At 51.5% G+C, this 14,402-nt stretch overlaps 5 protein-coding genes across 5 annotated transcripts; all 5 read left to right on the forward strand.

Annotated features, from left to right (window-relative positions):
• Nucleotides 1-193: 193 nt before the first annotated feature.
• Nucleotides 194-586, forward strand: BO95DRAFT_359216 (cupin domain-containing protein; the record flags this gene model as incomplete). Its single annotated transcript, XM_025582437.1, has 1 exon — nucleotides 194-586. The coding sequence occupies one exon, from the start codon at nucleotides 194-196 to the stop codon at nucleotides 584-586; it is 393 nt and encodes a 130-aa protein (XP_025443895.1).
• Nucleotides 587-2,600: 2,014 nt separating this feature from the next.
• Nucleotides 2,601-6,297, forward strand: BO95DRAFT_410103 (uncharacterized protein; the record flags this gene model as incomplete). The annotated part of the gene is made up of 1 exon (XM_025584163.1): nucleotides 2,601-6,297. The coding sequence occupies exon 1, from the start codon at nucleotides 2,755-2,757 to the stop codon at nucleotides 6,295-6,297; it is 3,543 nt and encodes a 1,180-aa protein (XP_025443896.1). The 5' UTR covers nucleotides 2,601-2,754.
• A 1,802-nt stretch (nucleotides 6,298-8,099) lies between these two features.
• BO95DRAFT_441215 (uncharacterized protein) lies at nucleotides 8,100-9,219 on the forward strand. Its single transcript, XM_025586131.1, has one exon. The coding sequence runs from the start codon at nucleotides 8,529-8,531 to the stop codon at nucleotides 9,129-9,131; it is 603 nt and encodes a 200-aa protein (XP_025443897.1). The 5' UTR covers nucleotides 8,100-8,528; the 3' UTR covers nucleotides 9,132-9,219.
• A 717-nt stretch (nucleotides 9,220-9,936) lies between these two features.
• BO95DRAFT_480873 (Zn(II)2Cys6 transcription factor domain-containing protein) lies at nucleotides 9,937-11,354 on the forward strand. Its single transcript, XM_025590173.1, has 2 exons — nucleotides 9,937-10,781; nucleotides 10,919-11,354. The coding sequence occupies exons 1-2, from the start codon at nucleotides 10,026-10,028 to the stop codon at nucleotides 11,321-11,323; spliced, it is 1,161 nt and encodes a 386-aa protein (XP_025443898.1). The 5' UTR covers nucleotides 9,937-10,025; the 3' UTR covers nucleotides 11,324-11,354.
• A 431-nt stretch (nucleotides 11,355-11,785) lies between these two features.
• BO95DRAFT_472344 (MFS general substrate transporter-like protein) lies at nucleotides 11,786-13,656 on the forward strand (the record flags this gene model as incomplete). Its single annotated transcript, XM_025589646.1, has 3 exons — nucleotides 11,786-12,030; nucleotides 12,103-12,955; nucleotides 13,013-13,656. The coding sequence occupies 3 exons, from the start codon at nucleotides 11,786-11,788 to the stop codon at nucleotides 13,517-13,519; spliced, it is 1,605 nt and encodes a 534-aa protein (XP_025443899.1). The 3' UTR covers nucleotides 13,520-13,656.
• Between the last annotated feature and the right edge of the window lie 746 nt (nucleotides 13,657-14,402).

The following is a 14,402-nucleotide window of genomic DNA, read 5'->3' on the forward strand; positions in this document are numbered from 1 at the left end:
TCAGCACCTGTGGGGCCGTAAGCGCGGTGTACGGCCGGGCTTATGCCCGCGTCATCCCGGGGGTTCACGGTATCAAGAGAAATTGAAAACTCTGAGAACAGCGATTATATCAATGTCTTGAGCACCCTCTCACCTCTCTAGAAATGAATCAAGTAGCATATCTTCACAGCTTCTACTTTATACCTCTCCTACAATGTCCAAATCCGTCATCCTCTCCAATTCCTCAGGAGGCCACAGCACCGCCAAGCCCACCGCCACGTTTACCGGGGATGTTTACCTCGATATGATCCACTTTGACGACAACGCCGCGATTGCCAATGTGACATTTACTCCTTGCGCGCGAACCCATTGGCACACCCACGAGCACGGGCAATTCATCAAGGTCGTGGCCGGATCGGGCTGGATCTGCGACAAGGGCGATGCTCCCCGCCGGATCAAAACGGGCGATCTGATCTGGGCGCCGGCTGGCACCACGCATTGGCATGGCGCCGACGATGGCACCATCTTGACCCATTTGGTTGTCGGCCTGGGAAAGACGGTCTGGCACGACGCAGTCACCGACGACGAGTACCGTGCCAAAGCATAGGCTGTAATTGGCTTCAAAGATCGATATGGCGCATGACAATAGACGGGAACAGATATCAGGAAGGAAAAGGGTAGTCATTGCGGGGAGAAAAGGCAACCGCTATCTTTGTTGTCAAATTCCTTCTACCGTTGTCTCCCTGTAAAGAGCAAAGGTTGAAGACTTTTGCTCTCTGCTTCCTGCAATTCTCTCAAGCTCTCGCCGTATATTTCATGGCAGCTTGTTTTCCTACCTTGCAATGTACATATACTTTCTCTGGTTAGAAAGGAAGATCATCCAGGCTCTGACGTCAATAATACCATAATGAAAAGAAGGTCTCCTATCTTCGAAACTCACGAAAGAAATTTGATGGGAGCTCTCGAGACATTGCTAGTGGATTGGTATAGTAAGTTGAAGTACGTTGCGTGTTTGCTCGAGAATGAAAGAGATATAACAGGGTTAGTAATCGAGCGTGACCCGAATTTGCACAGCATACAAAGAGCAAGAGAGACTTGTGAGTACCACAGATAATAATGAAGGGGATCTACGAGTGTTCGACGCTAAGTCCATGGCATGGAGGGCTTGTCTATCAAAATGCGCTTGCCCAGTATAAGGTAGAACATCTTGCACGTGGTGCCAGAAAGACGGTGTCTCTGACTAGCAGACCCTGAGCAGGATGATTGACAGAGATCTTGCATGATCGCCGTACTAAAGCGGCATGAAGAGATTTTGAAACCATGATAGAAGATAATTTCGCAGACCCTTCACATTGCTTCGGAAGCCGAGGCCGCTAACTTACACCATTCCTCTTTTCTTTTACAACCACGAGTGCAGATTTTATACTTGGCAACATCTCCTTGTTTGGGCTCTTGGTATGTTGTGTCGTTCATGCGAGCGCGAATGACTTGGACGGAGTATAGAAAGCAGCAACGCCGCGTGTTTCTACTCCTTGAAAGATTCTACGATCTTAAGTTATTCTACTGGCTTTCTTAGAGAACATTCATTCGCTTCTCGCTGGATCTTACGTGGTGGCATTCCGTAGACCGTGTTCGTCGGCATGGTCGCCGAAAGTAGTATGTCGTCGGGAACATATCACCGATGCGAAACCGTTGATTTGCCCGAGAACAAGATCTAGACCACGTTAGCCCAATCTAGGTGAAATGTTAGTGAATAAAAGAAGTCGGCAAGTGCCGACAGGGTATTAGGCAATAGGGCATAGTGATAGGGCGCGGTATGGCGCGGTCCGGCGGGCCGCTTAGGGCTACCGGTTGAACGCATAAGTTAGTTAAAGTTATATGATGCTTTGTCATAAATGTAGGGAGCCATATTAACCCACGCTGCGCTGGTTGCATGATTTGTGTTGGGAAGAGGTCTCTCATAGATGGACCCATTGACACGCACTCGAATCGTACGCCGAGGACAGAGAGTCAACGCGACATACCTGCGATGATTCCGCCCCAAGCATTCCCCCGCGGAGATGTGAAAAGGGGAAGCCATCTCCATGGGATATGAAGAAGTGGAGGGTGGCAGGCACTGCCTAGCGGTGATTCAGTTGTAGCAAGTTGCTCACTGACCAGAACGTCGGAGAATCCTGCCAAGATACTAGGTAATGGGCTGGCGACACGAGAATTGATAGAGGTTGCCAAAGGAAATTTCGGTGACTAATGGCGACTTCACCCACATCACAACCTGTGCCATAGCCGCTTAGAAGTTCCTATATATCTTGAAACTCGAGAGCCGGCGCGAAAATGTACATCTAAAAGATCTTCATCTTACATGGTGGTGGCGAGGCATGGAGACAAAATCCTGCATTTGTACGGTACATACATGAGTAGAATAAAAGGTAGGGCTGATGATGAAAGCCTGAGGTATCCACTGACAATGAAGGGTCTTGCCGCCCCGCCAAGCCCTAACTCTACTTGATTAGTTGCAGGACCCCTTTTTAAACAGAATCCCCACTTCGCCAGTCTAGGCAGCCAACATTAATCCCCTCAAAAATTCTGCAGTCTTCTTTTGTCACCATCTTAAGTCGAATTGTCATCACTTCACTCCCTATCACCCCCTATCACCCTCTCAAACTCAAGAAGTATCTATCTCAGAGATGAATTTGATTTCTCCGAATTAATCGGCTGCTATGGGCGGACAATTTACCATTCTACCGCTCTACCCCGTTTCCTTCCCCCCCACACCTCATGCAATGCGGCCGCCGCAATCCCTCCGCCGGCGGGGCAACTAATGATGATGATGATGATGATGATAATAATGATAATGATGCCCAAAACCGGCCTAGCTGGCTGCCACACACATTGCGCAGGCCATACCTACTTACTCTCTCGACTGTCCTGCTGTTGATTGCCATCGCTGTTGAGGTCCTCCGTCAATATTCCACTCGCCACAATGGCATCGCTCAATACAAACAGAGGGAAGACCTTTCTACCTCCATGTGGCGGGCGTGGGCGGATACTCCCACCATTGTCGGCCTGGTTGCCGTAGTCCTTTGGGAAGTCTTTGCCCACGACCTGCTGCGCTTGGAGCCGTATTTCCAGCTGGCTAATCCTAGCGGTGCCTCCGCCAGTGTTCTCTTTACCAATTACAGCTTCGATCCTGGAATCCTCGCTCCTATTCGTGCCCTTCGAAACCGACATTGGATCGTGCTATGCGTTTCCCTGATGTCTTTGGCAATACACCTCCTCGTGGCCTCGTTGCTCTCGGGTCTTGTTGTCCTATCATCCTTTGATGTGGTGGAGACCAAGACCCTCGATAGCTGGCCACACCTGGTTGATCTGGAAGCTCAGGACAATTGGTTCGCACTCGAAGCTGCTCACAAGCCATCGTCGCAGAGCTCTCATTGCAATGACCCCGGACCAAACAAAACCATGGCCTATGCCGTGGCTCCCGTAACTTTCCCATCGGACTACAGCATGGAATTTTCCACCCTGAGCATAAGTCAGTCCGTGTACTGGTCCGACCTGACGTGCGTCAATGCGACTGTGACTGGGGCAGTACCGAGCACAATGAATGTTTCTTCAGCCGAGGATTCGTTGAGCGACCACGGTCTGGTGTGGAATCTTTCGAATGTCACGCTGCTAGGCATGTCGACAGCCGCCGCCTGTGAGATCGGTATTGCGCTCAACACCTCTGCTCCGCTCGGGGACGGGGGCTTTCAAGCACGCTATTGGGAACCCGTACAGTCCCAACCCGCGCCTGTGTCTCGACCTGCCTTCAACGCGACCGGCTGTCCCTCCACCGGTCTGCTCGGTATAATAATTGACATGGAGAGTATGGCCGGGACACCGTTGGGCTCGAATCTCACATTCTTTGCGTGCCAGCCACTTTACAGGCAGGCGACCGCTAATGTGTCTTTCACGGACAGGTCGTATCCCACCAGTATCCAACCAATACATTCTAGCATCGGGGATTTGGGTGAAAAGGATTTCAGCGGGCACGGGTTCCAGAGCTTGATGTCCGCGGAGCATACTCGCACAGGTGAATCATGGAACGAAAGAATCAGCATCGTTGGAAATACGGAGGCCTTGAATTTGACTCAATATCAGGAAGCTGTCGGCCGTACATGGAACCACAGATTTACAAACGCGATCGATAGACTCTTCGACCAACAGGCGGAGGCTGTGCGAATCGATGCCATCCTGATGACGTACTCAGTGGCCGTGGCGGTGGTCCCTCGCGCGGCTGTCCTTATCGAAACCATTATGTTTTCAAGCTTTGCCCTAGTCCTTGCTCTGAGTTTCATATACCCACGTCGGCTTAGCCTCCTTGATCGCGATCCCAGCTCTATTGCTGCGCAGTGCGATTTGATTGCCCGCCTGATCGATTCCGACACACTCGGTACTCTGTCCCAACCGATCTACCATGTCGCACGGACCCGACGACTTCGCAAATGGGCCAAGGGGCTCTGGTGTAGGTGGATTCCAGGGTCCAATGGTCGCCGCCTTGAACTGTCTCTGATAGATGGGTCTCCTGCGAAGATGGGACCGCCACCTGCTGCCTCCAAACGCGGAGATCCAATGCCGCACTTCTTAACTCTTCCATGGTTTGTGACGGAATGCGTTCTTCTCATGGGCGCTATCACCGCAACCGGCCTGACGTTTTCATGGATCCGAGTCCGCGTGTTAAACACAATGAACACCACTGAATATCTGTTCGCAGCGGCTTTCTTAGTCTATGGCCCCACCATGATTGCTTCAGTGGTACGCTCGCTCATCAACTCCCTGCACCGCCACCTGAGCGTCGCAGAACCATGGATCCGATTACGACAAGGGATGAGGCCTTCAATGCCGCTATCCGCGCCAGCGTACGGTCCTCTCAAGACCCTCTTTGTGTTGAGGCGATCAGGGCCACGGCCTTCCCTCTCTACGTTCGGTCTGTCGTTGGTCTGCGTGCTCAATCTGATTCTTGTCGTTGTTACTGGCGGTCTATTTGAGCCGCAAATCAACACTTACTTCGCATCCTCCAACGTTACCACCTCATACACCGATTCAACCTTTGATGGGCCGACTCTTACCCCGGACTTTCCCAGTTTCGACCGCAGTATATACCTTCTGACAATGAATCACTCGCGCCTGTCGTGGACTACAAGGGATCTCTCATTCCAGCCGTTTGAAATGGATATAGACGAGGGTGCCGTCGGTGTGGTATTCAATGCCATGATTCGTGGAATCGGCACCACTCTGTCGTGCGACGAATTGCCGTTCAACTATGCAACTATCGACAACTACACTACGACGGTGAATTGGGCTTACCCTCTTTCACCAGATACTCAGACCACTCAATGCAATGTCCATCTTCCTCTCGTTTCTCCCGACCCCACGCGACCAAAAATCCAGTATGCGTGGCCCAACAACTCCGACTGCCAGAGAAGCGGGTTCTTCGTCTCCGCCACCAGCCTACCCACCGACAACCATACATCGACAGCGCTGCACTGCACCCCTCAGCTTCACACCCAATTCTTCGAGGTCCAAGTCGATCCCAGTGGCCATATTCTGGAACACGCCGCTGTCCATCATACAGCTCCGCTGACCACCGGGCCCTTCTACGCCAACCTCACCACCGCTCTGGGCCTCTTCAACCGGAATCTCGGCTTCTTTGTCCACAATATCTCAGCGCAGCCGCTCCCGTACTACCTCTCCTCCTTCCCCAACCACCAGACCACCCAACTATCCCAGACCATCCAGCAGACAGACCCCACCAACACCACCAAAGCCCTCACCACCGCGATTCAAACCCTCTACCAATCCACCTTCGCAACCTACCTCACCCTGAACCGCGACCTTCTCTTCCCCCGCGGCCCGATGGTGCAGATCCCGGGCGTGATCAAATACACCTTCTGGGGCTTCATGCCCTCGAGCACCACCATCGTCATCATCATCGTGATCTTATCGATCGACGTCCTCGCGCTGGTGACCGTGTTCGCGTGCTACTTCGGGCGGTACGATGCGCCTCGGATCCCGAAGGCGATTGGCTCGTTGATTCCCTGGGTAGGCGGGCCGGAGGGGGCGAAGCGGTTGGCAAATATGGGGGGAAACGGCGATGATGAGGAGGACCGGCGGTACCGTTTCTGGTCTCAAACGGATGCGGATGGGCAGGTGAGGTGGATTCTGGGGGAAGTGGATCGCGAGGCAGAGGGGGAGGAGGATGGGGTGGAGTTGGGGAGTGTTGGGAGGAGGGATTCCGGGGGTTCGGGGATGCGTACTGACCCTTCTGGCGTCGAAGCATGATATCTCTTATAAGATTATAATTGTAAATAGATTGATGCGGCAGAAGTCCTTCCCGTCAAAGCATGAGCTTGCTTTTTTTTTTTTTTCTTCCCCCATGCTTTCTACGTGAGATTCCTGGTTTTCTTAGTACCATGCCATTTTTGAGCTTCGCATTGATCATGGCAGTGTCCTTGGGGCTCCGTGAAATTGGGGAAACTATACTAGGTATGTGATTGCGCCTCGGGGAGATGCTTGGCTGAGTGATGGTGAACCGGAGTTGCTAGATTCGCATGCCCGATAAGGAGTAGAAAGTAGAAAGTCCTTCGCCTGGTGGGCAAAATCCGCTCTGGATTCCAGGGACCTATCTTGATTTGGATGGATCTCCGTGGCTTACTGTTCGTGAAGCAGGTGAATCATGCAAACTATGAGTAGCGACATTGTCTACCCAGAAACCCCGGTCCCTTCAGCAACCAATTGGTCGGCTCTCGGCAGACCTGGTTATCGGTCGAAGTCCTGAGGCCGGAGAACCACGGTGACTCCCTGAGATGGCTGAAGACCAAGCTAGTCCAATCACATGGGCACAAAGTCATAAAATCAATTTACAATAAATCGGTGTCCACGTCTCCTGTCCTGGAGCGCTGGGAATCAGGCTATTGATAGGTCACATCTGAGCCATTAATTGAATAGGATCAGCAGCAGTAAGGTCAAGGAATAGAAGGAGAAACATTCTATGATGACTGCTTTCGATCTGGAACTCGTGCAAAAGAAAGGCGGAAATGCGGGTCCATATCTCCGTGGGCCAATGGGATAGCAACTTACAGAGTGGCTTTGATTGCGCACTCGACATGTAGACTTTCGACACCAGAGGTCGTACGCTGAACTGCGCATGCCTAATTGTGCAGTTACTAAAAGCCGACAAAGTCTCGCACATTACTAGGCCCAGGTCGAATTTCATTGTACGCCTTCCGAATCAGGTAAGCATGGAGTCTCGCTGGTTTTGTACACAAGAAAAGGCAACAATCTTAGTAGTAAGAACTTTCGTAGCGGAGAAGAGTTGAACAACGACACCGGTGTTGCAATATCATACTACAAAAACAGTATCAAGCTCTATATATAAGGTGTTCCAGACATCTAGCTTGTCCCTATACTGGGTTCCACAATATGAACAAGTATTTTCAAAGCTGGTACCATAGGAAGTAACCGGAGAAGTGCACACACAGAACCCAGAAGCAGAGATGCAAGCCACAATAGAATCTAGTGATTTTCAGTGTGGAACTCGCATATCTGCCAGATGATAGAGTACTATCCTTGCTGTATTAGGGACTGGGCAAGTTAGGCACTAGGTCGGACTACGCAGTCTTCTCAATTGGAAGCGCTAAACCTCTTCGATAGGGCCGGGTAGGGCCCGCGCAGCGCAAGACCTCTGTTAGCGTCAACTAGTACAGGAAGTACAGTCACGGGTAGCTCATGTTCCTACTCAATTGGTATCAGCTGTTCTGTCGCTCACCATAGAAACATTTGGCTTAAGAAGCAGTTGCTTGGGCAAGTGAGCCCAGATGTAAACCCATAGCAAAGTCTAGGAAGGGCGATCCGAGAAGAAGCAAAAGCAAGATCACGCGCGGACGTTTACACCCGGTACGTAGCCTTGGGAAAGTCAAGCTAGTAAAAGCTTCTAAGCGAGGGTTAAGTTAATATCTAGAGCTTGTTTCGCTGTTGCCTAATGTGGGTCGAGATTGACACGGATCCACCCGCTTTCTCGAGAAACAACGAACTTTGACAAGGCGAGCTACTAGCAACTCAGCAAAAGATAGCACTGCAGCCGTTGCACTTCTCCTTTGTCCGACCCACCGCGGCGCTTGCCGATTTTTCCCTATCGCTGTACCCTGGTTACTAGAGGTATAACTCGTAAGTTAACCAGCACTTGGGTTCCGGATGAATCATTAGGCGCTGGCCAGACAAATGGAGTCGCTCTTTGGTTGGGATACACCATTCAAAATCTATAGCAGCAGGAGAGCAAGAAAAGGAAGAACTGCAAAAGAAAGGTGGCCTAACAGATTGCACTATAATTACAAGCATCTTCCGCCACTCTGGACTATGAGTCACATCTCAGCATACCTCCTCAAGCTTCCCTTCCCAAATACATCCCTCGTTTCCTTAAGCCTCTTCTGTCAGGAAAAGAGTATGCAGTGGACGTGGTATTGCTTGATTCTCGGTGACCTCTTTGCTCTCCTCGTCCGCTTCCACACCGGAGAATGGTCTCCCCAAGCACGGTACTTTCTCGTGTGCTCGCACTTGGCCTTGTGGGCTCGAGTCTTGCAAACAACACTACTGTGACCTCCTATATCGAATCCTCTGACAGCGGCCCCGGGATGAACCTGACGGTTTCGATGGATGTGGTGAATGCCGACTACGCGTATCTCTACGACAATACAACCACCATTGAGGACCTTACCAAGCGCACCGGAATCACCACCACGGTCGCCGCGTACACAGTGGCCAAGGTCACTTCCGAAGTGATCATCACCGCCGCTTCCGCGATCACGATCTACGAGTTCATCGCCGGGGTGATCAAATCCAAGTCTGATGCCAACTCCTGCACCATCACCTACGGCACCGACTCGGATGGCAGCCACACCGAGGGTTATGCCTACAAAGCCTCCACCACCGGCAGCAACTGCGACACGACTGCGGAGCTAAAAACGATTCGTTCTGCGACGGAAAAGTGTGCCACCACTCTCAGTACCATGGGCGCCGTGCGCGGCTGCTGTACAATGACCCATGGAGGCACTTGGGAGGGCCATCTCCGCTTGTCCGGGGATCCGACCAGTTATCCTGTGACGACTGTGACATGTTAGATGGCAGATTGGGATCAGAAGATGAAAACTATGAGATAAAATGAAGAGCTGCAGCAGTGAGGGGGGAAAAACATCAGGAAAATAGCGGAAAGGAAAAGAACAGCAGTAGCATCAGATATTCAGTCTCCTTCTCTTTTTCATTTTTCTCCTTGAATGTCAGTATATGCTTCCGAGATGGAAAGTAGATCTCACTAAGCTCACCAACCAGGTTCCCACCCGGAATAAGATTCTATTTACGGAGACTTGAATATTGGGACTTGGCTACGGACAGTTTCCAAAAACCTAACTTAACACTTACTAGATTCATCCCCACTGTTGTAGAGGTTTTGATTCGGCTAGTCTTTTTAATCTTTCGCCTGTGCTTTATATCCGCTTCTGCGATCAGATGAGGTTTGGTCTCCGGATGTAGTGGGGCCCGCGCGATCACGGCCGGTGTTCAGCCCGGGATCGTGACCCCGCCCATTTGCGGTATGGTTGAGTCAAAGATGTCCGACAGGAACTCTCTTTGACGAGTGGCATTGAAGCAAGGGTCAGAATCGTAAAGAAGGAGAGACGGCGCCGTTCCGAGAATGAGCCTATCGGTCCTGTCCTAGCCCTCTTGGGTAATCGAAACCGGCGACATTGTATTATCTATATATTAGGGATACATGATAAGTTACCATTTACTTAACTAATTTTCTTAGCAACACTTAGTAACTTAACTTAGCTAGCATGGTTTGTCAGCTGATTGCGCCCCCTCTCCTCTCCAACTTACCTATGCTTCACTAAGCAGGCGGTGTGATCCACCTACGACTACGCACCATCCCCTTTCTCATATTACTGTACTCACCTTATAGCATCCGATTCAGTTTCAACTTCCAGCAAGGTTTATATTACTTTGTAACTTGTAACTCAATGACTCAACCTCCGTCCGGCGCGGCATCTGACAGCGGGAGTCGGAATCCAAGGCCATCCCGAAGGCACGCCTGTGACCGATGCCGCAGTCAGAAGCTCCGCTGCGATCGGACAGCCCACCGCATGAATATATCAATTGTCTGTGATCGCTGCGCCCGAAACCATTTCGCTTGTGTTACCAGTGCTCCCATGCCTATGGGCCGTCCGCGCTCCTCAAATCCCAAGGCTCGTTGCCGTCGAAAAACCAACAAGACGTCCGATGAATTGGGATCCACGACCCCACCATCCTGTTCCACCATCCAGCAGCCACCCGACCTCGCCATGGCGAGGTTGGAAATGGACGCAATCAATGATCTGCCAGACCTCCATTTCAATCAGGGGGATTTAGGCTATGACCTTGGTTCCTTGAGCATGGATGTATTCGACACCTTTGCTTTCGCCGATATGGCCATGAGCTCGCAGCCTGAAGCAGTCGGCCCCACCAACTCCGCAGCCGTCAATCCTCAGGAGCAGAATGTTGAGCACTTGTGGAGGCTTCACAGCACACTGCCAGATCATGTATATCGGATCGAAAGTCAGGCGATAAGCCAGATCGACCCCTCCAAAAATGAATCTTTGCCTGACACGCACCCTTTTGGACCGCAATGGTCCGACGTCGCGAATACACAGAGTGACCATCCGATGCACCAGATGATGCGCTGTTCACAGACATTCCTCGAGATCATTCAATCCTTTGTCTCCTCCTATCGCCAGTCGGTCTGTAGCATTCCACCCCCGGAGTGCGCTGCCACCGACTGCTCACGCAATTCGGATGATGAATATCTTAGGTATCCTGGCAGCTGCTTCTCCGCCTGCACCGCAGCGTTCTCACTGATCTTTATTCTGCCGTACAGTCCTTGGTAGCGCGATACAGTCCCGCAGGAAACCTGACCGGCCCGCTTGCCGTCCTTGACAATTTCGCAGGTTCTGTACCCTTGTCCGATGTGCACCTGAACGGGTCGACGTTGAAATTAGACGGAGTACAGCAGGTAACAACCGTCTTGCAGCTGAGCTGCAATCTACTCGAACGCATCGACCGCGGCGTGGAGATCCTATTGACAGGTGCAGGGCATATTCTATCCGCTCCCGGGACGTATATGTCGGTTCTGGATGCTCTGGTGCAGCAGGAGGCCCGCAGTGGGCGCGGACCTACCCTTCCCGACGGGTCGGGGTCTACCGGGGGCCGGGCCGCTCGACTGGCACCGTCACGCTTGCTTGTCCAGAAAATCCGCAGGTGTATTAATATTACTTGTTTGTGAGAATGATACGGACAAGGAGACAACTTCTTGGGGCTGCAATGAATTGTTTTTAAGAATATTACACTTTTCCATTCCAAGTCCAGAGAGGATACCTCCCGTGTCTCCTCGGTATTATGCAATTTCCTGAACCGCTTCGCCTGAAGTGACTCTTCGGGCCTTTTGGATATGCGGTAGAACCGGTTGCTCTCATAGAGATACAGCACGTTGTGTGGTTTCCAACAAGCGTCCAATTGCGAACGGGTGATATTAAATGCCTAAGGCAGCGAGTTCGGGTACATTTTGCAAGCAACAAGACTTTCGGGCTCGGAACCCTGTAGCTCTGCGAAATGTCTCCGAACAGCTCAAAAAGACCGCGGAGATGAATTTCTCACAGAGGTTCGTCTTTAGCACATTTCTTGACTCACATGAATTCCGGAAATCTCATCACTACACGCTCCTACTTGCGATTCACTCAGCAACGACATGGAACCGAAGAACAGTCCTCCCGAGTCGGTCGATGCACCACTGGCCGAGGTCTTGGACGATGCGCCGAAGCTGACCTTTAACCACGATCTCCGATTTTGGTTGGTCTTTATTGCATTGTGTGTGACTTCTCTGCTGGCTGCTCTCGAAGGGACTGTCACCTCTACTGCCCTTCCTACCATTGTCGCTGACCTCCAGATTGGCGACAATTACCCTTGGGTATCCGATGCCTACTTTTTGACCACGTATGTCACGATATCTATTTTGCACAAAGATGCCTGTTTGTCATTGACTCTAATCTGTTCTATCTTACATAGAGCAGCTTTCCAACCGCTATACGGACAATTCGCCAATGTCTTCGGTCGCCGCTACCCCATGATCTTCTCCGTTGTCCTCTTCATCCTCGGCAGTGGTATCTGCGGAGGTGCCTCGAGCGAGGCCATGCTAATCGCTGGTCGAGCGGTTCAAGGCGTTGGCGGAGGCGGAATCAACATGCTCATCGATCTCATCATCTGTGACCTGGTCCCCCTCACGCAGCGAGGCGCATACATTGGGCTGCTGTTTGTCGTCTTTGCAATAGGCACCTCACTGGGCCCATTCATTGGCGGTGCCATTGTCGGCAACACCACCTGGCGATGGGTTTTCTACCTCAATCTTCCTATTGGAGGGTTAGGTCTAGGCCTACTCATCCTCTTCCTGCAAATCAACTACAACCGCGCGATGTCCATTGGGGCGAAGCTGAAGCGCTTGGACTACCTCGGGAACCTGCTGCTCGTCGGTGCAATAGTATCCATTCTGATTGCGCTCAGTTGGGGCGGCACGCGTTATCCTTGGTCCTCAGGCCACGTCCTTGCGCCGCTAATTATCGGTCTCGTGGGAAGTCCGGCGTTCGTCCTGTATCAAGCGACTCCGTTTGTGGAAGAACCGACGACCCCGTTGCGACTGTTCAGCAACCGTACTTCGATCATCGCATTCTTCAATACCTTCATGCACGGCCTTCTCAGCTTCTGGATCCTGTACATGCTTCCGGTCTATTTTCAGGCAGTGCTACAGTCATCTCCAGAACGCTCTGGCGTCCAGCTCCTCCCAACCGTGATCTCGATGATCCCCGTCGCTGGCGTGTCAGGCGCGATCCTCTCGAAGACAAGCAACTACAAATTGCTCCACATCGTCGGCTTCGCTCTTCTCACCATCAGCCTCGGCACCTTCACCGTGCTCGGCCCCTAGTCCTCCACCGCAGCGTGGACGCTGACGCAAATAATCGCTGCATTTGGCGCCGGAACGGTAATGCCCGTGCTTCTGCCGGCAGTCCAAGCCGGGCTCGAGGAAAAAGACACGGCGACTTCCACGGCCCTGTGGGCTTTTGTCCGCAGCTTCGGCATCATCTGGGGCCTGTCCGTGCCTGCTGCCATCTTCAACAATCAATTCGACAAGTATGCCTCGTCGATCAGCGATCGCTCGGTACGAAACATGCTGAGCGGGGGCAATGCGTACTCGTACGCCTCGAGCGCAACCATCAGTGCACTCCCAGCCGCAGTGCGGGCAGAGACCATCAACATGCACTCCCGCAGTCTGCGCGTGGTGTGGCAGGGCTCCATCGGGTTCTCCGGGCTGTCCTTTCTGCTCTGCTTCTTCGAGAAGAATATCAAGTTGCGGTCGCATTTGGAAACGGAGTACGGGCTGAAGGAAAAGAACGCGGGAAATGGCTCGAATGGAACCGAACCGGCGGTCTGATCTGCTTGTGAAAGTGGTCCGGTCGTTCACAGGAAGTGTTGGAGTTCATCTTGGGAGGTCTCTTTGTGCTCATATGTTGATATATTGCCGGTGTCTCTGAGAAGAAGCCACAAAGCTCCAACGCGTGGCTAGCGGGGTAGGAACCAATGGAAAATGGCAGACTTGGATATAGCTCATATAATGTTCCTAAAATGAAGTGTCTAGCTGGAGAGCATGAGCATTCGGATCTTCAAGCGGGCAAAATGTCTCCGGGACAGGGGTTGCATCCGCGCGCATGGCACGAATGTCCGCGAGCCGCCCCGGGATCGTTTCGTGACCGCCGCACTCAGGCCATTTCATGTGGTTGTTCGACTTACACCCGCTGCTCTGGCTAATCCAATCCTTCTGTCTTCACGGTACTACTACACAAGAGTAACCTGCAAGATGATTGGTGTTTCAATCTCTACACAGATGGTAGTTGTGGTTCTCCAAGCAAGCAATATATCAATACGTAAATATACCCCGAATTATGATCGGGTACGGGTATGACCTTACCACGCATTGGCCTACGGAGGATGTATTGGTGCAGCATGTAATATGCCGTAAGTTACCACCGGGTGTTGTTTTTACCCATGGCACGTCAAAAGTTACTGCTTTGCATATGTCTTTCTGCTTAAAAAAAAAAAAAAAAAAAAACAAACTAGAAGTAGATCAATACAAAGGAACCTTTTTATAACGACCCATCATCGCAAAATAGGTAGGAATGTAGTATATGAGGCGAAAAATTCCCAGCCGAAGATCAGCACAGAGAAAAACCCGCTTTACAAAGGTTTGTTATAAGGATCCACAGTAGATAGATTTGGGATTTATATCCTCATTTTAATAACTTTAGGAAGGAAGCCTT

Source organism: Aspergillus brunneoviolaceus (genome assembly GCF_003184695.1).
Source record: "Aspergillus brunneoviolaceus CBS 621.78 unplaced genomic scaffold BO95scaffold_21, whole genome shotgun sequence".
NCBI lineage: Eukaryota > Fungi > Ascomycota > Eurotiomycetes > Eurotiales > Aspergillaceae > Aspergillus > Aspergillus brunneoviolaceus.